This window comes from Poromitra crassiceps (assembly GCF_964638095.1).
Source record: "Poromitra crassiceps genome assembly, chromosome: 6".
In the NCBI taxonomy this organism is placed as follows: domain Eukaryota; kingdom Metazoa; phylum Chordata; class Actinopteri; order Beryciformes; family Melamphaidae; genus Poromitra; species Poromitra crassiceps.
In genome coordinates this window covers 13,120,549-13,143,048 of record NC_139627.1, presented here as the reverse complement: position 1 = coordinate 13,143,048, position 22,500 = coordinate 13,120,549, and the positions used below count along the sequence as shown (strand labels likewise).

The 22,500-nt window shown below is 43.9% G+C and overlaps 2 protein-coding genes and 1 pseudogene across 6 annotated transcripts in view; 2 read left to right on the top strand and 1 right to left on the bottom strand.

The window, feature by feature from the left end:
- LOC310777715 (ras-GEF domain-containing family member 1B-B-like) overlaps nt 1-3,389 on the top strand; it is a 25,674-nt pseudogene extending 22,285 nt beyond the window's left edge. Inside the window, exons 13-15 of the transcript XR_014554044.1 lie at nt 1,324-1,447; nt 3,022-3,094; nt 3,356-3,389. The product of XR_014554044.1 is annotated as a ras-GEF domain-containing family member 1B-B-like (transcript). The remainder of the gene's footprint in view (nt 1-1,323; nt 1,448-3,021; nt 3,095-3,355) is intronic.
- Nucleotides 3,390-11,649: 8,260 nt separating this feature from the next.
- On the bottom strand, nt 11,650-14,226 carry LOC310778472 (ubiquitin-protein ligase E3A-like; the record flags this gene model as incomplete). 4 transcript variants are annotated; one of them, XM_083638912.1, is made up of 2 exons in its annotated part: nt 11,650-11,989; nt 12,131-14,226. In XM_083638912.1, 2 exons carry the CDS (start codon nt 14,209-14,211, stop codon nt 11,650-11,652), a joined length of 2,421 nt encoding a protein of 806 aa, XP_083495038.1. The 4 variants fall into 4 exon arrangements, with proteins under 4 accessions (XP_083495038.1, XP_083495039.1, XP_083495037.1 ...); XM_083638913.1 differs by having other exon boundaries at nt 11,650-12,654; nt 13,900-14,226; XM_083638911.1 differs by having other exon boundaries at nt 11,650-12,144; nt 12,310-14,211.
- Nucleotides 14,227-15,736: 1,510 nt separating this feature from the next.
- The window catches only part of LOC310777714 (anthrax toxin receptor 1-like), a gene marked incomplete at its 5' end in the record, with an annotated part of 43,537 nt that continues 36,773 nt past the window's right edge, over nt 15,737-22,500 (top strand). The window contains 5 exons of the mRNA XM_083638088.1: nt 15,737-15,858; nt 16,974-17,045; nt 19,698-19,769; nt 20,083-20,164; nt 21,904-22,008. Of these exons, the coding sequence (XP_083494214.1) occupies nt 15,737-15,858; nt 16,974-17,045; nt 19,698-19,769; nt 20,083-20,164; nt 21,904-22,008 (453 nt within the window). The remainder of the gene's footprint in view (nt 15,859-16,973; nt 17,046-19,697; nt 19,770-20,082; nt 20,165-21,903; nt 22,009-22,500) is intronic.

The window sequence follows — 22,500 nt, the reverse complement described above, 5'->3', positions numbered from 1 at the left end:
GCCCCCTTGTGGTTAAAAGGAGCAACACATTCTCCATCACAATGCTTTGTTTTTCATTTCTTCCTTTTCAGGCAAGACGTTTTTATTTTCCGATCAGTTTCTCTTCTATCATGTCTGTTTTCTTCTCTCCAATTTATCATCTTTTTGTTACATTTGCAAAGAAACAAACCTGACACGTCAGCTCTAGCTGTGTGCAAAGAAACAAAACCTGACACGTCAGCTCTAGCTGTGTGCAAAGAAACAAAACCTGACACGTCAGCTCTAGCTGTGTGCAAAGAAACAAAACCTGACACGTCAGCTCTAGCTGTGTGCAAAGAAACAAAACCTGACACGTCAGCTCTAGCTGTGTGCAAAGAAACAAAACCTGACACGTCAGCTCTAGCTGTGTGCAAAGAAACAAAACCTGACACGTCAGCTCTAGCTGTGTGCAAAGAAACAAAACCTGACACGTCAGCTCTAGCTGTGGTGCAAAGAAACAAACCTGACACGTCAGCTCTAGCTGTGGTGCCAATTTGCTTTTGCATTTAGAATGAACGGGTATTAAACTACGGTCTTATTTAACCCATTGATACCTGATGCAGCATTTGTGTGTGTATCCCTTTAAGACCGCGAACCACGCGGTTTGCGGTCTTAAAGGAGAATTTCGTTTTTTTTTAACCTGGACCCATCTCCTGGCATTAATTATGATTTGGCCACTCACCTAGCGATCTCCGCGGCGTTTCTGGCCGTCCTAGCGTTGTTTTGAGATCAATAGCGTCCAAGTCAGTTGTAAAATGGAGCTGACTTGGGGCCAAGTGTGAGCCTGTCTTTCCTGCATCTAAATAGCTATTTTTATTCCCGTTTTCGCCAAATATCGTCATAATCTGATCCCTCAAGAACCACCACAGTGATATTTCGCCAAAGGCTGTTTCCTGGAGTCGCACAGGGATCAAATTACCTCAAACGTGATCTCGGTCACCAAGTCTCGTGAAGTCCCGCGATACTTTCCTGCCGACTGGCCAAGTACAGGAGGACGCTTTGCGGTGGTGGTTTTAGCGTAACCTATGTGGGGTTTGGCGTAACCTATGTGGGATTCGAAATAACGAAGGTGGAGTGAATCATAATTAATGCCAGGAGATGGGTCCAGGTTAAAAAAAAACGAAATTCTCCTTTAAAGGGATACACACACAAATGAGGGATATACACGCAAATGGGTTAAATGTTACTTTGTGTTATTTTTTGCCGTTTGTGTTGCCAGGATCTGTGGGAGCTGACCACGCCCCCTTGTTAAATGTGTCTTTCTGTTTGTTGTTGTTGTTGTTGTTGTTGTTGTGGTGTGAGCAGAAACTGTGGGAGCTGGCCAAGCAGGTGAGTGAGTTCCTGGTGTGGCGTCAGGTGGTTTGTCCGTTCGACAGAGACCGCCACATCCTGCAGCACCTCGTCACCTCGCCCGTGTTCAACGAAGACGGTCAGCACTCTAACTTAACTTAAACTTAACTTAACTTAACTTAACTTAAATTAACTTAACTTATATCATCAGCAGCATTTTTTTGTATGTCATTTGGTTTTTGGAAAATGACTTTGTGTGCTTTAACTGCTACTGTATAATATACAGTAGCAGTTAAAGCACACAAAGTACATATTTATATACAGTAGCAGTTAAAGCACACAAAGTACATATTTATATACAGTAGCAGTTAAAGCACACAAAGTACTTATTTATATACAGTAGCAGTTAAAGCACACAAAGTACATATTTATATACAGTAGCAGTTAAAGCACACAAAGTACTTATTTATATACAGTGTATATATACACAGTGTATATACTTACTGTATACTGTATACTGTACTTATTTATATACAGTGTATATAAATAAGTACTTTGTGTGCTCTAACTGCTACTGTATATAAATAAGTACTTTGTGTGCTTTAACTGCTACTGTATATAAATAAGTACTTTGTGTGCTTTAACTGCTACTGTATATAAATATGTACTTTGTGTGCTTTAACTGCTACTGTATATAAATATGTACTTTGTGTGCTTTAACTGCTTCTGTATATAAATAAGTACTTTGTGTGCTTTAACTGCTACTGTATATAAATACGTACAATTGGCCCATTTCCACCGCTGGTATCAACGCGGCCCCGCCCAGCTCGTCTCGCTTTTTTGTCTCATTCCACCGATCAAAAACGTGGACAGCCCGGGTTGAGTCGGGGTTGAGTCGTGCTGCTTTTGGTCCCTGCTCTGTTGAGGTTCCAGCGCTGTGAACCCGGGTTCATACGGTGACGTGAAGACACTGTAGACGACTGATTGGTCAGGCAGAATCGTGTTTACTCTATCTACTGACTGTCAGTTTAGTGGGGCTTACCTTCTCTTCTGTTATTTCCATCAGTCTTTTGTGTTGCTGCCTTCGGCTTTGGTGAAATAAAATCGATCTCCTTACTCAGCTTTAACATGACGGTGGTTTTCAATTGTTTTGAGAGAGAAAAAATCCGCTCCTCAGGAAGCCCTTGTAGTTGTGTGCAGCGTCGGCTGCGCTAGGCCGCAGGCGGGGCTTTGGTGAAGCCGTGGTCTTGCCTGGTGAGAGGCCGCCGGGGTAGAGGCTTCACTCCTCCCTGTAGTGCAACCCCCGTCCCTCCCGCAGCGCATGCATGTGAGTTTGACTAACAACAAAGTGATATCCATTCTCCTGGCCAATTGTCACATTTGCCCATGTACACTGTAAGTCATTTAGAGGCACCAGTATTTCATAAACAGTTTAAAAGTTCTGTGTATGGATTTAATTGTAACGTTATATGTTATAGCCTACTTCGGCTATGGGCGGAGGGCAGATATGCGGTCGCTATGACGACCAGTTGTGGGCGGGGGCGGATCGAGCAGTGGTGGAATGGGTGGAAGCAAAACATCCTTCGGGTCGAAACGAGTAGAGCCGAGTGGTGACGAGCTGTGCAGGGCTGTAAAATGTGGTGGAAATGAGCCAATAGTTAATTAACTGCTACTGTATATAAATAAGGTTGTTATTTCTTTTGTCTCTTGCAGAGCTTCATCTGGCCTCATATGAGAGTGAAGGACCTGAGAACAACATGGAGAAAGACAGTCGCAGGTCTCTCAGGTGGGCGCGTACACACACACACTCACACTCACACACACACACACACACACACACACACACACACATACAGACAAACACACAGACACACAGACACACACACACACACACACACACACACACACACACACACACACACACACATACATACAGACAAACACACAGACACACAGACACACACACACACACACACACACACACACACACACACACAATCAAACCACCCGGTATATCGATGCTAGTTTTCTACATTCTATTTTCCAGATCCTCCCTTCTGCATCGAGAGAATCGCTCGTAAGAGACAGGATCCTCCAACACAGCAGTGATTTTAAAGCTACCAACTTCTCCATAACATGTTAACATTCCCGTGACTCCGACTTGGACAAACACTGAACTACAGGACAGCTGGGCTCATATTTCCACAGCCTGACAGAAGAATGTGAAATGGCCTTAGAGATCTCGAGGGGTGTCAACGGTTTACAAATCAAATGAAAGCCCCTGATGAAAGTCACCCAGTGCCAAATGAACCCTACTGAAGCCATAAGTCTCCATGTCTGGCTTGACTGAAATCAGTTTTGACCTTTAGATCCTAATTATGTATACTCCCAAGAAGAGACCACAGATCTGGATGCTCTCTGCTCTGTGTGAATGCTGGCTCTGTCTGAAGCACTTACACTAACAGGATATGAAATAACTCTGGTAATCTAGTCAAATGTTTATGGATTATTGTTATTCCTGTCTGGGTTTTTTTTTCTGAGGCGTAGGCTACAGTTAGCCAGGTAAACCACCCCGATCAGGTGACCTCACATTCTGTTTCCTTCTTCCGATCAGTCTGGCCTCCAGCCTGCCCACAGCCATTTCCAGAAATTACAAAGTCCACAGGCCAATCAGGGACCTGCCTCATTGTTGACAACATGACCGACCAATCAGGCAAAACAGTAATGGCGGCTTCCGAAGCAACCTAACGTTCATAGAGTTTAGACAGCCCTATAAGTGCAGTTATTGCAGAAATAGAGTCAATAACAACAATTAGAACAAGAGTCTGCACCAGTGGAGTTTCTCGGCAGAAAATACATCTTCGCCGTTCTTCTGAGTGGATTTGGATTGGACTGGAGCCCGACTCTGATTGGCTGAACGACTGGATTTGGCAACGCTCTATGAGCCAATAACCATTGACTTACACTGGATAGTGGGTTCGCAGTATAGCAGGGGTTTTCAAAGTGTGGGAGAGTGAGCCTCCCCTCAAAGAACATATAGACAGCTGCACCTCCCTCCCCCATGATTCCATGATTACTATTATTGTCGTATGCTCCACTTGGGCATAAAAACGAGTTCCAAAAATGTTGTAAAAATCTTTATCCTATATTCTTTACGATTTTAAAACGTCTTTATCCTTCTTTTTTCAAATATCTTCTTTTAAACATTTTAAACATGTTGATCCACTCTGAAGGACTTTTAATCATTTTGTTTTTATTCATTTTTATTTTAACTAGCGGGATTGAGTGTAAATGTTGCGTTCTCTGCATATATCTGCAGCCAGGCTGGCCAGCACAGACACACAGTTCCCCAGCCCCATAAATGTCCTAAAATTGATTGGAAATAGCTCCCCAACACATACAAAAACATGCGCATGTGTTTGGTGTACATACAAAGAACTGCCGCGATCGGATTTGTGAAACACGCATTTAAATAAATGACAATTTCCTTCTCCCTGGAACTGTAGGTCTCTCCTCTGACAGCCTGAGCTCACCTCACTCGCCTCAACAGGCAGCAGCGAGACTGCGGGAGCTCCGCCCTCGGCTGATTCGCACAGTGGAGGCTCCGCAGCCATTGCGCAGCGTGGCCAAGTTGGCTGTGCATTTTCTTCCCTCTGATTTCCCCCCCTCACGTTGCGCCTCCCCTGAAGTTGTCTCGCGCTTCCCCCCACACTTTGAGAACCGCTGCGGTATAGCAACCTGCTGTCTTCTCAGTATTGGGATTTCAGGTGATATCATGTAACGCACTGTCTGGCGGCCATATTGGAAGTCTTCACAGTCGCTGTGAACAACTTGTGCTTCTGAACATACAGCAGAATTGAAATGACTTAATTTCTGTGCTGTTTTTGGCTGGGAGCTGATCATTTAATCACTGATCTGATTGATTTAGTGTTTAAAGTCCGCTTGTTAACTAGCTCATCTTTAGCATTTAGCCAACTAGCTATCTTGTTGTGAATGCATCTGGAAATGATTAGCACACTAGCTACCGTATCTACTAAAGTCGAGCATCTGGACCTCCTTGATGGCGCTAGACGTGGCTCATAGGGAATGTGTGACCATTAGTGTGTAGTCCTCTATGCTATTTTTTGTCTACAATGGGACATATTCTGGAATGATCTAGTCTGGGTTTAGTCTCTGAATGAAATAATTATGGAGCCTTAAACCATGGATAGCTTCTCACTGTGCTCGCTCTCTGCATAGGCCTACTACACATATCTCGTGTGTGAGATCAGTCAAAACCACAGAGAGATACAGAGCTCCACTGGGCTGGTTAACATTGACTTGTATTATAACTACCGAGCTACCCGCTGCTATTAGAATTAGTTTTGCTGCATCGTCGTCTCATGCAGTGCTTGATAACTCACTGTCGCACATCATAAGTCAAAACATGGACCTAGGCCCACATTCTAAACACATTTTGGAGACACTGTCATCACTGGTGGCCTGCATCACATATTTTCATTAACAGCATTGGTAAAATCTCATTTACTGCCTTTCCCCCCATTTTTTTGAAAGAGAAAACATAATCGAGGGTAAATTTGAGACAAGAGGTTATTAAATGAATGAGTGTTGAAGAAAGCTCCAGCTGTGATGAGTGTCTCCAACTTTTGTCTCATATTTTGTGATGTGTGCACTTCACTTGCGTATTGTTGGCGCAAAATTGCACAAATGACAGCAAACCAGATCTACATTGTCATGCTAATGCTAATCGTGTGAGGTAAACCAAATGCACTTCATGTCCATCAGTGGGGTTTTTTGTATTGTGAAATAGCATTCATTCTATACAGTATTAAGTTGTATTTTGTATTTTGTATCAGAAGGTAAAAATGTTAATCATGTTTGTTTTTCTCCCTGAGGTTTCACCATGAGCTTGTTGCTGGTTGGCTTGCTCTGTGTGGGTAAAACGTAAGCTAATGTGTTGTGAGTGAGTATTTTGAGTCTGTGTGAGACACTAACGGAGATATACCGTATGTGCTGTTTCAGCTTCAATACAAACATGGACCTCAAACTTCCTCAACTCTTCTGTGATGAGTTGAATGTGACACGATCACCTTGAAATACAACTAAAAGCTACTTTTTTTATGTTAAAGTTCATTTGTATGTTTTCATTTTCATTTTTTACTTTTGTCGTGTATGCTTTTTTTCAACACTTTTTGTGTATCCTTTTCTGTGTCACCTGTCAGGGTACTTGTACTGAAGGTCTTTGTGAAAAGAGAAATATATTTTTTCTTTCAAATAAACAAATAAATGAATATTGGCTTTTATTCATTATGTGTTGCTTGAAGTTGGGAATTAAAAATGAACTAGGCCTACAGCAATTCCACTTAGTTTTAACATGGAGGATCTTTATTTATTTGTATTTAACCCAGCGAGCACAAAACGTTTTTTCAACATTGGTTTTTAGTTTAAATCTGGGTGATATTGGGTTTGAACGTCTAAGACCTAATTTCACCCTCTTTTCAACCGGCTAAAATGCGGTTACAACGTCAACGTGTCAAAAAACACAATTTGGTTAATCATATTATTAGAACATTTGTTGTAGCTTGGAAGTTGGAATATAGACAATATTGATAGTGTGTGAATTGGCATTTGTCCAATTTATTGTGTAACAGTGTTGAAATCTGGTCTACATGAAAACTACATTTCAACGCATCTTATGTCACATGAAATATCATAAATATGGGACTATATTGGCTATGTGGTGCCAGCAAAAAGCTTCCAGGACTAGCGCAATACTATAGACCAAATCACCGTGACGTCACCATGTAAACAAATTTACTTCCGGGTACCATTTGGGGAAGGCGGCAGGTTTAAATGTGCGTGTTGTCAAATAAATGCTGTCAAACCCTCTCGCTGTTTTCGGCCGACTACTTTCAATTTAAATGGTTAAACGGTTGGTAAACATGCTTGTCCGACGTATCTAGCCTTTCTTCTGTGTTTGTTTGATGTAGTGTTAGCTAGCTAATAACGTTTGTTTGTCTGTCAAACTCGCTGTTTTTTTGCAGACTTGTTAACGTTACAGACAGAGCTACTAACCTCGCGTCACCAGGCTCTTCTCGGCGAGAAAGAGCTACTGACGCCACGTTAATTTAATTTAGCTTCAAGTCTACTCTGGTCTGGTCCAACAGGTAAATTAGCTAGTCTGGTCTCCACTAACGTTAGTGAAAGTGTTGTTATGAATGATATTAAACAACAACACAACACGGACGAACCATTTTTGTCTTCTTTGTCTGTTTTTGTCTTCAACACGTCAGTTTGTGCCGTTCACCGCCATTATAATGTGTGGACCCAGGGGTACCCGGAAGTAAATGTAAACATCCCGCTGATTAGGTCTATAAAATAATGAATTGAGTTCCTGCAGCAACGCGCATGCGCAAGTAGTCACTAGCTACTAGCTGTGACTGACTAGACCAAAGCAAGTCTGCACCGGTCTGCACCAAGTGCGGAACGAGGTGCTCTGGGCACGCTATACGAGGCTCTGTGTACCCCCTGATTTGCTGGTGTTAAATGAAGTTAACCTCTGAAGCCATAGAGACTAGACGCACACATCATTTTAGTCTGTTACATAATATAATAGTCTCGTACACATCACATAAAATAACCTGTCCTTCCGATCGCTCAGTCTGTGGTATCGTACAATCGTGTAGTCTACAAGTTGTGTGCGAGATAGAGTATATCATATGTGCCCGGCTCACTACATATAGTAAGTAAGTCAGTCCATAGAGCGCAGAGGCTTGAATTTGGGAGAAAGTGGTTTGAATCCCGTGTGCAATGCTGCATTTTTAATTTAAGATCATGGTGAAATATGGTCTAAATGTGAACGTTTAACGTCTGCAAATAGTCGGTGAAAAAACTTTCACTCTTGAACCTTTCTTGCGCGTTTTTTCAACCTTGACCCTAAACGTTTTTTAAATGTCTTTTCAACCTAAAAATGCTTCGCTGGGAACCTTTATTTATACAGGGATAGGCCCTTGAGAGCACGTTCTCATTTTCAAGGGAGCCCTGTTACAATAAGAACATTTACAGCAGTTGCATGTTTATAGACAACAGGTAAAACAAACAAAAATAGGAGGTAAAAATACGTCAGTCAAAACAAGAGCATTCATTGTGCAGGGTACCCTCAAGGAGTAGCCTACTCTAAACATTCTAAGGAGACTAATAAGTCCAGTTTTAAAGTGTTCTGGAGCATGTTCCATTTGTCAGGGGCGTAAGAGGAAAAGGCAGTCCTTCCTAGCTCAGTCCTCACACGTGGTACAAACAGTCTTATGTGTGATTGAGACCGTGTTCGATAGCAAGTGTCACTCAGACTGAAGAGCGAGGACAGGTATGAAGGAAGCTTCCCAATCAGGGCTTTATAAATAAATCAAAGACGGTGTTGCTCCCTTCGAGCCATCAGAGAGGGCCAGCCCACCTTTTCAAATAAAATATAACGATGCGTAAGAAATCTGTCAACCGTTATAAAATGCAGGGCACTGTGATACACCCAGCAACGCACCCGCCAAGTTTGAAGTCGATCGGATGAATGGTTCTCGAGATACAGTAAACCGCTTTTTGTGTTGCCAGTATGTGGCACTATGACTATGTTTAAGTCCAAATTGCATGAAATGCGGCACCGCACTCCATCCGGGTCCGAGCAGCAAACTCCCCAAGTTTGAAGTCAATCGGACGAATGTTTCTCAAGATAAACTGCTTTTTGTGTTGCCAGTAGGTGGCGCTGTCAAATTGCAAGAAATTCAGCACTGCACTACGTCGAGTTCCCAGCAGCACACTCCCCAAGGTTGAAGTCAATCGGATGAACGGTTCTCAAGATAAACCACTTTTTGTGTTGCCAGTAGGTGGCGCTGTCAAATTGCAAGATATTTTTTTGTTGGGTTAGGGTTTGTGCATCTGTGCGTCTGTCTGTGTGTTCCTCCTTTCCTCTAGCTTTGCCTTCGCGTATCTCGAGAACCGTTGATCAGATCGACTTCAAACTTTGGGAGTATGCTAAGGAGTACGTGACGGAGTGCAGTGACCTGTTTTTGTGCAATTCGTCATAGCGCCACCTACTGGCAACAACATTTTTTTTTACATCTCAACAACTTATCTCAACAACCGTTCATCTGATCGACTTCAAATTTGGGGAGTGCGCTGATGGGAACTCGACACTGCAGTGCCAAATTTCGTGCAATTCGGCACAGCGCCACCTACTGGCAACACAAAAAGTGGTTTATCTTGAGAACCGTTCGTCCCATCAACTTCAAACTCGGGGAGTGCACTTAGGGGGACGCAACGGAGTGCAGGAAGCTGAATTCCATGCAATTCGGCATAACGCCACCTACTGGCAACACAAAAAGTGGTTTATCTTGAGAACCGTTCATCCAATTGACTTGGAACCGGATGGAGTGCAGTGTTGTTATATATAATCATAATATATATAACATATAATATATAATACATATATAATCATATAATCAATATATGATTTACAATAGCATCTCAGTATGACAACACTCACTAACACATTGTATTCAGGCGATGTCTCGTCACTCACATGGTCTATGGGTCAGCTTGGGGGAAAACGCGGTCCTGGCGGAGATCTGCACTCCACCGTGTGCAGTTTTCTAGTTATAGCTGGTTCTGTGGTTGTGATGAACTAATACATTTGCACATTCATTAGAATTTACATTTGTGTTTCCTGATATGTATTACCTATCCTAACATTACAGATCCATTTATTCTTAGATTTTATATTGATTATTGAAATTATATGCAAATAATGTATGGCAGAATTACTGCCTTGGGAGTTCTAGTATAGAATTCTGGGAGTTCTAGTGTTAAAGGAGAAAAATGTGTTGTTTTGAAGTAACCAAATACTAGTCAAACAATACTGTCTAAATACTATCAACTATACTATACTATAAACCAGTGGTTCTCAAATTTTTTCACATTAAGGACCCCTAAACTGACAAAAGATTTGACCACGGACCCCCATTTCATAGGATTTTGTCCCACGGTCCCCCATATGATAAGATTGATGCATTAGATGTTTTATTACAGAAAGTGGATAAAACCCATGACCAAAATAGTCACTGTGTTACTTATGAATGAAATTATAGCTAAAATAAATTACTCCTCTTTTGCCTGGGGACCCCCTGGAACCCCCACAAGGACCCCTGGGGGTCTCCGGATCCCCATTTGAGAACCACTACTATAAGACTGTCAAATACTAGTCAAAATATACTGTCTAAAACTGTGACAACTGTGGACAGGAGTTTCGGACTACATGGACATAGGTGGAGTTTGATATTTGTTTATGCATTGTTCTTCCAATTCTAATTATTTAATCACGATCCATCCCTCCCCACCTATCACAGTAGGCAGGAATGGAAAATAAGCAATTTAAAACGTTAAAAAAATACATAAGGGGGAAAATGCTCTCTGCACATAGAAACAAAAGAGATGGGGGGGGCATGGTATGAGGTCTCTGTGCTTACACGCCTGCACAGTCCAAGGACTACTAGAGCTCTCTATCATTTGAACCATCTCTTCTCTTTCATTTTTTACTGGTTCCTCCTTTTTATGTTGTGTGGTTTTGTCATCGTTAAAGTGATAATACAGAAGATTTTCATGTAAATAAATGTCTGTTAAGTCACTATGTATCTGATAGTGAGTTAACACAATGGTGATTGAGCGTATGGCCCATTGATGGAAGCCTTTGCATTTTCAGTATTGCAGCATTTATGAACTTGGTGTCTGTGGTGACATAGGGTGGGCGGAGCTAACTCAATAGACTCACTCTGTAGGTTACTGTAGGTTCACAGGGTGGGCGGAGCTAACACAATAGACTCACTCTGCAGGTTACTGTAGGTTCACAGGGTGGGCGGAGCTAACACAATAGACTCACTCTGCAGGTTACTGTAGGTTCACAGGGTGGGCGGAGCTAACACAATAGACTCACTCTGCAGGTTACTGTAGGTTCACAGAGTGGGCGGAGCTAACACAATAGACTCACTCTGTAGGTTACTGTAGGTTCACAGGGTGGGCGGAGCTAACACAATAGACTCACTCTGCAGGTTACTGTAGGTTCCTGACAACTCTTGTGTGAAGTAGGATAACAAGCTCCTTTTTTCCGGTCTCTGCTAGCATTACGGGTGGTTACTATGGCCGAACAAACTGAGTAATGTCACATAATAAGACTGTTTGGATTTCACCTGCAATTACCACTAATCACCAATAGGTGTCACCCAAGAGAACAAAACTGAAATCTTCCATATTATCACTTTAAGGGCGTTTAGATAAAGGCCCTTTTGCAGTGTCTTGGGCTCAGAGCATGCCAAAGCCTTTGGCATAGGTGATGGCTTTCAGCAGCCTCTCTCTCAGCTTCTCCTTGCTGCTGTACTCGGGCAACATTAGCACATTAAAGCAAGTGTGGGACGTGGGTAACCTGTCGACGTCCGTGCCATTCCTGATGATGATCATCTTCAGCTTGCCCAGCCCACCCACGGGTGCCCGGTCAGTGCCGGTCGTGAACTGCAGGAACAGACACTTCTGCTCCTCGCCAAATGAGTGCAATGTCTCCCAAAACTCCTTGATGATCTGAGAATCCCTGTTGTAACCACCATCGTATTCTGTCGCTTCTTCGAGTGCCACGAAGTCTAGGTTCCTGCTTCCACAAATCAGGAGCTCAATCTCCTCTTGCCGGAATAGATACTTCAACGGCGACTCATTTGTGACCATGTGGAAGCCTCTCCTGAAGGCCTTAAACTGCTTCTCCACACTTTTGTTCAGCATATACTCTGCATACTGAGCCACAAACTCCTTTCTGTTGTCATTTGTGACTGGGATCTTGTCCCCATTTTCCCTCAAGTCATACATGAGTGGGTTCCCAAAAAGGTCTGTTTGGGAGATCTGGAAGGTGATCATCATGTCCTCCTCCACGTTGCCCTCATACTCCAGCAGCTCCTTCAGACTCTGGTACAGGACCGGGTTGGAGTCAGCCAGGTCTTTGAAAGTTCCCTTCTTGCCCATCAGCTTTCTATAGACCACCATGGGAAAGTGGACGTCCAGGATGCAGTTGTTGTAGATGGCCAGGCCCAGAACGATGCCGATCAGCGTGTACTGGCCCTCATTCTCAAATGAGGAGGCGTTGAACCAGAAAAGTTTGGTACCCTCATCGTATGTGAACATGCCAATATCTGGGTTGAAGATCTCCTCCACCACAAGCTGAAAGAACTCTTTGGAAACACCTCCTTCATCGACACCTTGCTCTCCTTCAAACTCCACATATAGCTGCTTCTTTAAGTGTGCAGGATCCTCCATCGCTATCATTTCCAGCCTGACCAAGGCATCGTCAATGATGTGGTCTCGGCGCACTTTGAGCCTCAGGTAGGGGTTGAGCTGCTGTCCCTGCAACAAGCTGTAGAGCACGGTCATACAGCTTTCGCTGTGCATGCGCTTGCGGTTGTCATAATACAGGCCGAGGTTCTTGGTGACGGCATTGAGGATGAAGGGACAGGTCATGAAGGAGAACTTGTTTTTTGTCTCCACTTTGAAGAAGCTGTAGTCATTGCCCATCTCCAGCACCTCGTTGAGAGGCTCATTGACAAACTCCTCAAAGGGGATGAGTGGCCGGCGGCAGTCGTTGGTGCGGACACCCAGCTCCGTCTCCAGCGGGTCCACTCGCGGCCCCTTCTTTTTGCACTGTTCCTCACCGAGCAGCTCCCGCAGGGCCAGCTCACTGGATTCTGGGATGGGCTCCTCGTCCTCTTCCTCATTTTGTTCTGGGTCCAGGTCACCACCCAGCAAGTTTGCATAGTGGACGATCTTCAAGCACTTGGTGGCCGCTACCACTGCGTCATCGTCGTTGACCAGGTTGCAGCTGTTGAACACGTTGCTGATCACCTTATACGTGATGAGCTGCTGGAAGGTCTCCATCATGCGCCTGATCTGATCAGCGCTGTAGTGAGACCACAGGCGCACCAGCCTGGCCAAGGTGGACAATGGCAGCTTGCTCAAGGCCTTGCAGAACTGTGGAAGGGCGATCTCCAGGTACTCTGGGCTGTGGAGGTTGCTGTTCTCCATCACTATGACAAACAGGTTTAGGTAGTGTGGGTCTCGTGAGTACATGTTGTGGTACGTCAGGTCGCACTCTACGTTGGGCGACAAGTAGACTAGTGCATTCAGCAAGGCCACTTCGATCTTCTCGTTGGATAGCAGGCACTCGTAGACCCGCCGCACTGCTTCAATGTCCACTGACACCTCATCAGGGCCCAGCTTTTGGGTATCATTGTTCCCCAACGAGCTCTCGCCGAGCCTTGATGTGGAAGAGGAAGCAGGGGAGTCCTCCTCCATAGCTGTGGTAGAACAAACGGCTGCCTGCTTCTCATCCTCGTCCTTACCTTGGAGGGAATTAAGCTCCTCCTTGGTGTGAGGTTTGGACCTCCGGAAGCTCTGCACCAGACCCTCGGCACTGGAGAACACTCGCCCTATTACTCGGGTCAGAGGGGAATAATCCTCCTTCTCTCCACAGATGTCCAAGATCTCATACACTTTCTCCTCTGTCAGGTAAATCACATCTTTGAAATCATCCCTTACAGAATGGACATCTTTATGGTTCATTTTCCTGTTGCTGCAGGCTGAGTTGTTGTGAGCACTGCTCTCAAGGTATGCCAAGGTAGTAGTGCCTTTCTTTGAGGGATGGGGGTCACACACTTTGGCATTGACCTTGTACAGCTCCAGGGCCTTGACCGCTGTGGCGTTGTTGTCCATGCGGTGGAAGCCCATTGATGAGGCACACCATACGTTAGAGCACGAGTCATTTCCACAGCCCTCAGTTAATTGATGGTAATAGCGCTCTATGAGATGTTTGGCAGCTGCTCGCTTCATTCTGCTTGCTTCTGGGTTTTCCATTCCAGGCTCCTCGGATTCTCTGTCGTGTCCTCCTTATCTCTCGGCCTGTGGTGGCATCTATCCGCTGTCTATAACCTCAATTCTGATGTCATCGGTGATGTCAGTCGAGCCATCAGTGATGTCACAATGTCTAGGACTTCAATTGTGATGTCATCAGTGGTGTCATGTCACAAGTCGTTACCAGAGCTGTCATCATCGGTAATTCTTATTATTTTATATAATTATTATCATATTCGTTTATTCGGTTTCCCATTAGCTGCCACTGAGGTAGCAGCTACTCTTCCTGCGGTCCACACACAACATACTGTACATGACATAAGACATATAACACATGTAACAAATCTCAATAGAACCAAAAACAATCAAAAGAAAGAAAACCAAAAGTAATCTAAAAATACTAAAATCACAATACATGTAGCATGAGCTGGGATTGGTCAACATAAAACATCGCTGTAGTGTGGACAAATGTTTTCAGTTCCCCCCCTGCACCAGATTCATGCCAGACCCCTGAAAAGTGTTGGCAAATGTTGGAAACGATCGAAGCAACCCCGGACAGACAGACAGACACCCAGACAGCTCTCCAATTAGCCTATTATTATTATTATTATTATTATTATTATTATTATTATTATTATTATTATTATTAAACTGTTATTATGATCTGATTTTCCCTTTGCCAGGACTTTTATTGTTTAATTTAAGGTTTTTTGAATGGACATTGTGTGTGTACTATTCTATCCAACTTGACCCTGCCTGCAGCAGCTGCTGCGTGCGCCCCGCCCCGCTTATTTCATTATCAACCATTTATGTGTGGTGTGGTCACAGTATGTTGTGTGTGCAATATAGCCTATCGTTTGTGCTGCCACTTTCGACACAGGGGTGTAGGCCTACAGTGTCCAATATTTGTAAGAAAATGTCACTATGAGTAACCTCTGGGTGGGTTTGACGGCCTGCCATGTTTTTTTTTACTCCTCCCGAGCTTAGCTGACAATATGATGTCATAGTGGAGGTCTTCCTGAGCGTGTGCATAGGCTAGGCTATGTTTGGCAAGCTGCCACTTTGAACACGCACCTGTCCAGTGTCCAATTTGTAAAGGCTATGCAGTCCAGTGAACAGCATTTACCTACCCATTTAGATACTGAGAAGAATGTTCTCAATGTTATTAAAACAATTATTGTTATACAGAAACATAATTTGTATTGTATGGCTTTATTTAAATGCTTGGTTTATTGTTTTAATGTGCAAATTTATCATTTTCCAAAGGCTTCTGTGTGCTCTATGCTTGTGCAAAAAGGTTCTTTTACTCTGAAAAATGGTCACCGGAAGTGCTTATTGTTGCTCTTCTCCAGCAGCACTGTTTCCACCCGCCGCCACCCGCCCGGGCAGACTGACTGAGTGATGCTGTTTTTAACATGTCTACTGACAGCAGACTGAAGGAACTCTACTGTCCCGCTGTGACTCTTTCTGTCGATGCGTTGTTTGATTGGTTGTTTGATTGATTATGGATCGGATCTGGCGCAGAGTCCTGCTCTTCCTCCTCAGTGTCTGTGTGAAGTCATCGCTGTGTGAAGGCGACGACCCCTCCTGCGACGGAGCGTTTGATATTTACTTTGTTTTAGACAGGTGGGTGGGTGAGTGTGTGTGTGTGTGTGTGTGTGTGTGTGTGGGAGAGAGAGGGAGAGAGAGGGAGAGAGAGAGAGAGAGAGAGAGAGAGAGAGAGAGAGAGAGAGAGAGAGAGAGAGAGAGAGAGAGAGAGAGAGAGAGAGAGAGAGAGAGAGAAATATTGTTTTTAATCCATTCCCTTTCCCAATATAAAACCTTTGCAGGCTAGCTACTTTGTGTCAGTGGAGAGCTGTCTTTGAGTCGCTCCTCAATGTATCCATTTATGGCTGTGTTTAGTTGTGCATGCTCCCCTGCTGCTAGCTACATGTTTGACAGCTTTATTCTGATGTTTTCTATTACGAACAGGGGCGAGTGTGAGTCGTCTGCCTCCAGAGATCATCTATTCTCAGTGTATTCTGTTATTAAAGGAACACTCCGCCCATTTTCAACCAGCTTTGTATCATTAGAACATCAGTAGTATATCAGAAAACTGTAAACGGTTTTGAAGTCTGTCATTTAATTTGACAGTTATTGAGTGTTAAAGTGTGGACCAGTGACATCACTGGTCCACACTAACTCAAATTAATAACTAATGAACTCAAATCAACTCTCAATAACTGTCAAACTATTCATCATTCATCTAGTTTGACAGTTATTAAGAGTTGATTTGAGTTAATGAGTTATTAATTTGAGTTAGTGTGGACCAGTGATGTCACTGGTCCACGCTTTAACACTCAATAACTGTCAAATTAAATGACAGACTTCAAAACCGTTTACAGTTTTCTGATATACTACTGATGTTCTAATGATACAAAGCTGGTTGAAAATGGGCGGAGTGTTCCTTTAAGGGTTAGGGAAAGCAAAATACTTTCAATATTAACCGACAATAACAGAATAAACGCAAAAAGATACTTTCAAATTTTAACCGACAATAACAGAATAAACTGAGAGGTGATTCTCTGTTATTTAGCGTGCAGAAGAATTGACTTTTTGCTGAGTCCCCAACTCTCAAGTCAGTCTCAAGTCAAGTCAGAAGAAATTAAGAGTCCAGTATCAATTTAATATCTAGGACGTTTCATTGTGATATGGAGTTGCTGCAGGCTGTGTGTGTGGGTGCGTGTGATTTGTCTCTGCAGGTCAGGCAGTGTGTCGGAGCACTGGGGCGAGATCTACGGGTTTGTGGAGCAGCTCACCTACAGGTTTGTCAGGTAAACTGGAGTCTTGATGCTCTTCTATTCTATTCTATTCTATTCTATTGAACCAGCTACAGTAGTCATTAGCAGTGTTGGGGGTAACTCATTACAAAAGTATCATATTGCATGTAATATATTACTTTTAGCAGTAACTCAGTAATATAACTTATTACCATTAGGATTTCAGAAATCTAGGAACCCATCTGTATTTATTTTTTTTAATCTCTAACCTCTGGGGGCAGCAGCCCCGTTTCAATGTGGTGCAACAGGAACTCAAGAGGCGCGGTCGGAAGCGGAAGAAAATAGTTTCCGCTCCCTGCAAGATCTGCCATTGGCTCCAACCGACCGGCTCTGTGACCATTTATGCATTTCATTTTCCGCTCCCTGGGTGTCGCTCTCAAATCCCTCCGTCGCTATGAAACAACAACAACAACTCTAGCTCGTTGCTAGCAAGTAGTAACTTGCTACACGCTGAAAGTGGTACGTTTTGACTGCACACCGGTCACGTTCACTTCATTTTGATCGGGTAAAGCGCAGCATGCTTGCGAGCGCTGTTACACCCCTTTTGACGGAGCCTGTCGACAGATTCGAAGTCAAAAGTCTGTCTCGAAAGATTAGGATTTCAGTAATATTATACCAGTACTTTGTCAAGTAGCCTAACAGAAGTTACAAATTGAGTTAAATTTAGTTTTTATCAAAGCAAATATTGAAATAAAGATATAATAATTTCCTAATCAAATTGTGTGTTTTTATGCAAATAACCACTATACTGTAGATGACAATAACAACAAAGGAAAAGGATAACATGTAGAATTTTGGACGGTTTACACTGACTTCAAGATGGTTTAAAATTATTTTTCGGGATGGATCCGGGGCGGCGATGTCATTCTGCTACTGCTGCTATTTTGGTGGAAGTAATGCAAAAGTAGTGTAATAAGTAACAAGTAACTCTACACAGACAGTGATAGTGTAAAGTAACATATTACTTACTAAGTAACTAATATATTACATTTTGAAAGTAACTTGCCCAAGTAATTAGTCAATCATTTGTCAGGCTGTTTACACAGTATCAGTATTTTAATTGCAATACAAACAAAAGGGGAAAAGGCCTTTCTATTTCAGGCAGCAGACCTCATGTTGGACCACCAACTGCTACAAAATACCTCTGCAGACGGAAAGGAGGGTGTGTGTGTGCGTGTGTGTGCATGTGTGCATGTGTGTGTGTGTGTGTGCGTGTGCGTGCGTGCGTGCGTGTGTGAGTGAGATATTTTTAGTCTTAATAACCGGCTACTAAATATAGGAGCAGCACACCCAGCACAGATGTTCGTGGAGACCACAACAGAGAGGTTTACACCTTCACTGGTATAGAGACACTGCATGAAATAGGCCACGCCCATCACGGGGGAAAGGCTCCGTTCATTTCCACACACCAGCGTCATTTTCCTTGAATTAAACCTAGCTAAAAGCTGTTGTGTTAAAAGCTGCGCAGACAACAAATGTAAAAAATCGCCAGTTAAAGTTTTGTTGTACTCCTGAGCAAAACAAGGAAGCCATTGAGAATTGGCGAGAAGAAAAATGTGGATCTAGCTGTCAAGGAAGTAATTTGAAGTGTTCATCTTCCGTATATACAATCTTTTTCTGCAACACGCAACCATGCACGTGACATAGGAGAACGCCAGGAATGGAGGGGGGCTTTCTGTTTTCCCCCGTCTTGGGCGTGGTTTCTGAATGATGACGCGTTACGCAGTGTCTCTGTAGACATGGACACTGTCACGGTTAGGGTAACCTCGCGTCACCAGGCTCTTCTCAGCGAGAAAGAGCCTGGCCTCCGTTTACAAGGGATTTTGTCACTCGGCCTGTTTCCGGCCTAGATCCCGCCCTAGACAGGAAACAAGCAGCGGAAACTGAATCAGAAATGGACGTACCGAACAAAGTTTTTGAACAAGTTCTTTAGGGTATTTCGGATCACACACAAAACGGTTGCAATGGTATACTTTTATTTTGAAATTCGTTTCGGTTTTATTCTTTCTCACTTAACCGTGAGCAACTGGCATAGCGTCTTTGCTTCCCTCATTCACGTGTGCCTCGGTATCAGAAATATATATTGTTATTTGACAGCTTTTGGCTCATTGCCTCCTAGTTTTTCATTGGATATTGAGGGGATTCCACATGCACGTGTGAGTTGAGTTGAGTTGAGTCGGGTCGTTGAACCAGTTTACACTACAAGAGAAATTCAAACATGTTTGATATAATCGTTGTGGCTCCGACTGGCTCTGACTGGAGTCGGGAGGTAGTTTACACTTGATGATTAGAAATGTGTAACCATAATACACTAACAGATTTTGCTGCTATAACAACTGCCCACAACAACTGCAGACTAGAGTCAACAAAGACAGACTGAGCCCAACTGGAAATCCTATGTCAAATCGGAGGGCAACTCTTGTAGTGTATTTTAGGTATTAGGCTGATCAATAAATCACGTTGATATGAAATCCCAAACCAGTTACAAGCTTTGATCTCTCGAGCACATACACAATCACCTCTGTTGGCCTTTGTGAGGCAGGTCAGATTCACACACTCCACTCTGCCTGTGTGTGTGTGTGTGTGTGTGTGTGTGTGTGTGTGTGTGTGTGTGTGTGTGTGTGTGTGTGTGTGTGTGTGTTCCAGTCCTAGGATGAGGGTTTCCTACATTGTCTTTTCATCCAGAGCAGCTGTAATCCTGCCACTAACTGGAGACAGGTACCATCTTCCACTTCTCTGTCTGTCTGTCTGTCTGTCTGTCTGTCTGTCTGTCTGTCTGTCTCTCTCTCTCTCTGTCTGTCTGTCTGTCTGTCTGTCTGTCTCTCTGTCTGTCTGTCTGTCTGTCTCTCTGTCTGTCTGTCTGTCTCTCTGTCTGCCTCTCTGTCTGTCTGTCTGTCTGTCTGTCTGTCTGTCTGTCTGTCTGTCTGTCTGTCTGTCTCTCTGTCTGTCTGTCTGTATGTCTGTCTGTCTCTCCGTCTGTCTGTCTCTTTAAGCTGCAGTGTCAGACAGTGCTGTCTGTCTCCCCCTGCAGGTCGCAGATAGAGGAGGGTTTGAAGCAACTGAGCCAGATCAAACCCGCAGGTGAAACGTACATGCATGAAGGCATGAAAGCGGTACGACACTTTGGTGTGAACGCCACTTCCTGTTTCTTGATCTGAGCCATAACATGCTGATTGCTTTGCAGGAAGTATACAGTATACTGTATATCAGTGCTTTTATTTATTTATTTTATTTTTGGCCAGGTGTTGCTCGAAATAAATAGTTCTTTTATCTCAAGCCTTTATCTGGTTAAATAAAGGGTAAATAAAAATGATCATACGGACCGAGAGCTTCTCACTATGGGGACAGACCCCTCTGGACCCTTGACAGAAGCACTCTTTGTAGAACTCGCCATCTTCGGCTGCTCTGAGTCTTCTCTGAACTTCCCTACAGCCGTGCAGCAATCTCTCGACACTGGGGACAGCTGTCGCCAAAAGACTCATTCTGAAGGAATGGAAGTCCTCCTCCTCCTCACCTTCTTTTCAGGTGTGGCTGATCTCTGTTATACAGATGGAGAGACAGAGGTTCCTGAGAGCCAACTCGCTTAAGGTGCGTTCACACCGACCTCTTAAAGTTTTTCGCTGGCATCGAGTTTGCGTACAAAGTCAATGCAAACGAGCGATTGAGCGTATATTCGCCCGGGAGAAAAATCGCTGGGCGTCCGAGCGATAACGAATCGCTCGTCGGCCGAGATGAAATATCCCAACTCGAGCGAAATTTCGCTGGCAAAAGTCGCTTGCTGCTCAACGCTGATTGGCTGCCGTGTGAGTCAAGGATCACACTGGCTTGGAACAAACCGCTGGTTTATTAGTGTGGCAACAAACCGCATTGACAGACTGACAGGCTGACATGAAGTGAAGTTTGTACTACCGGTATAGATACACAAGCTCGCGTTAGGAGCACGCTGATAGGCTTAGCTTGTAGTGGACAAACATCATGACATTGCGTAACGTTATAGCCCCCAGATGTCCATCAATTCTTGTGCCTGTTGACGAGCGATTTAAACACGGCGACAGAGCGATTCCAAAGGGTTGAATCGAGCGACAGGGAGAAAGATAAATATCTCGGTGTGAACAAAGATTTAGAAGGCCCTTTTTGGCCTACTTTGACGAGGTTAAGAATGACTAGTGACTGAGGTTAATAATGACTAGTGACTGAGGTTAAGAATGACTAGTGACTGAGGTTAAGAATGACTAGTAACTGAGGTTAAGAATGACTTGTGACTGAGGTTAAGAATGACTAGTGACTGAGGTTAAGAATGACTAGTAACTGAGGTTAAGAATGACTTGTGACTGAGGTTAAGAATGACTAGTGACTGAGGTTAAGAATGACTTGTGACTGAGGTTAAGAATGACTTGTGACTGAGGTTAAGAATGACTAGTGACTGAGGTTAAGAATGACTAGTGACTGAGGTTAAGAATGACTAGTGACTGAGGTTAAGAATGACTAGTGACTGAGGTTAAGAATGACTAGTGACTGAGGTTAAGAATGACTAGTGACTGAGGTTAAGAATGACTAGTGACTGAGGTTAAGAATGACTAGTGACTGAGGTTAAGAATGACTAGTAACTGAGGTTAGGGCTGATAGACGGCTTGCCTGGCTGGTTTCCCATGGACCCCTTGCGTAAGATCCCATGGACAATATCTTGTACAAGCCTTATGTGGCTGGTAGCACCACGTTAAAATGCTAAATGTCAAAGACGTATGTATTCTTTTTTTCTTCTTCTTTCTTTTCCTTTGTCTGAGCCTGTTTGTCTTGTTTGTTTATTTGAAACACTGCCCCCTGTGTGTCTGTCTGACGTGTTGTTGCTCAGGTGTGGGAGCAGATGAAGACTCAGACCACCAGGTCATCCAGCATCATCGTCGCTCTGACTGACGGCAAGCTGGAGGTCTATCCCTACGAACTGACCGTACAGGAGGTAACACACACACACACACACACACAGACACACACACGCACGTGTCACACACACACACACACACACACACACGCACGTGTCACACTCACACACACACACACACACACACACACACACGCACGTCACACACACACACACACGTGTCACACACACGCACGCACGCACGCACATACACACCCTACCACTTCTACCGTAAGGTCCTTGTGTGTGGCCATCATTATAAAGATGTTTCACAGACAAGCTTTTGTTCAAACCCACAGAAATATATTTTAAATTCTAGTGGAGCTCCAAAGACAGCAAACATTCCAGGCTGAATTACAGGGGAATGTGTAGAACATGAGGCACAGGGCGTCTGGGTAGTGGAGAGGTAAAAGCACTCACCTACCAACACCTACACCCCGGCAGTGGTACCTCCTGGCAGTGGTACCTCCCGGGCCCCGGCAGTGGTACCTCCCGGCAGTGGTACATCTCGGCAGTTGTACATCTCGGCAG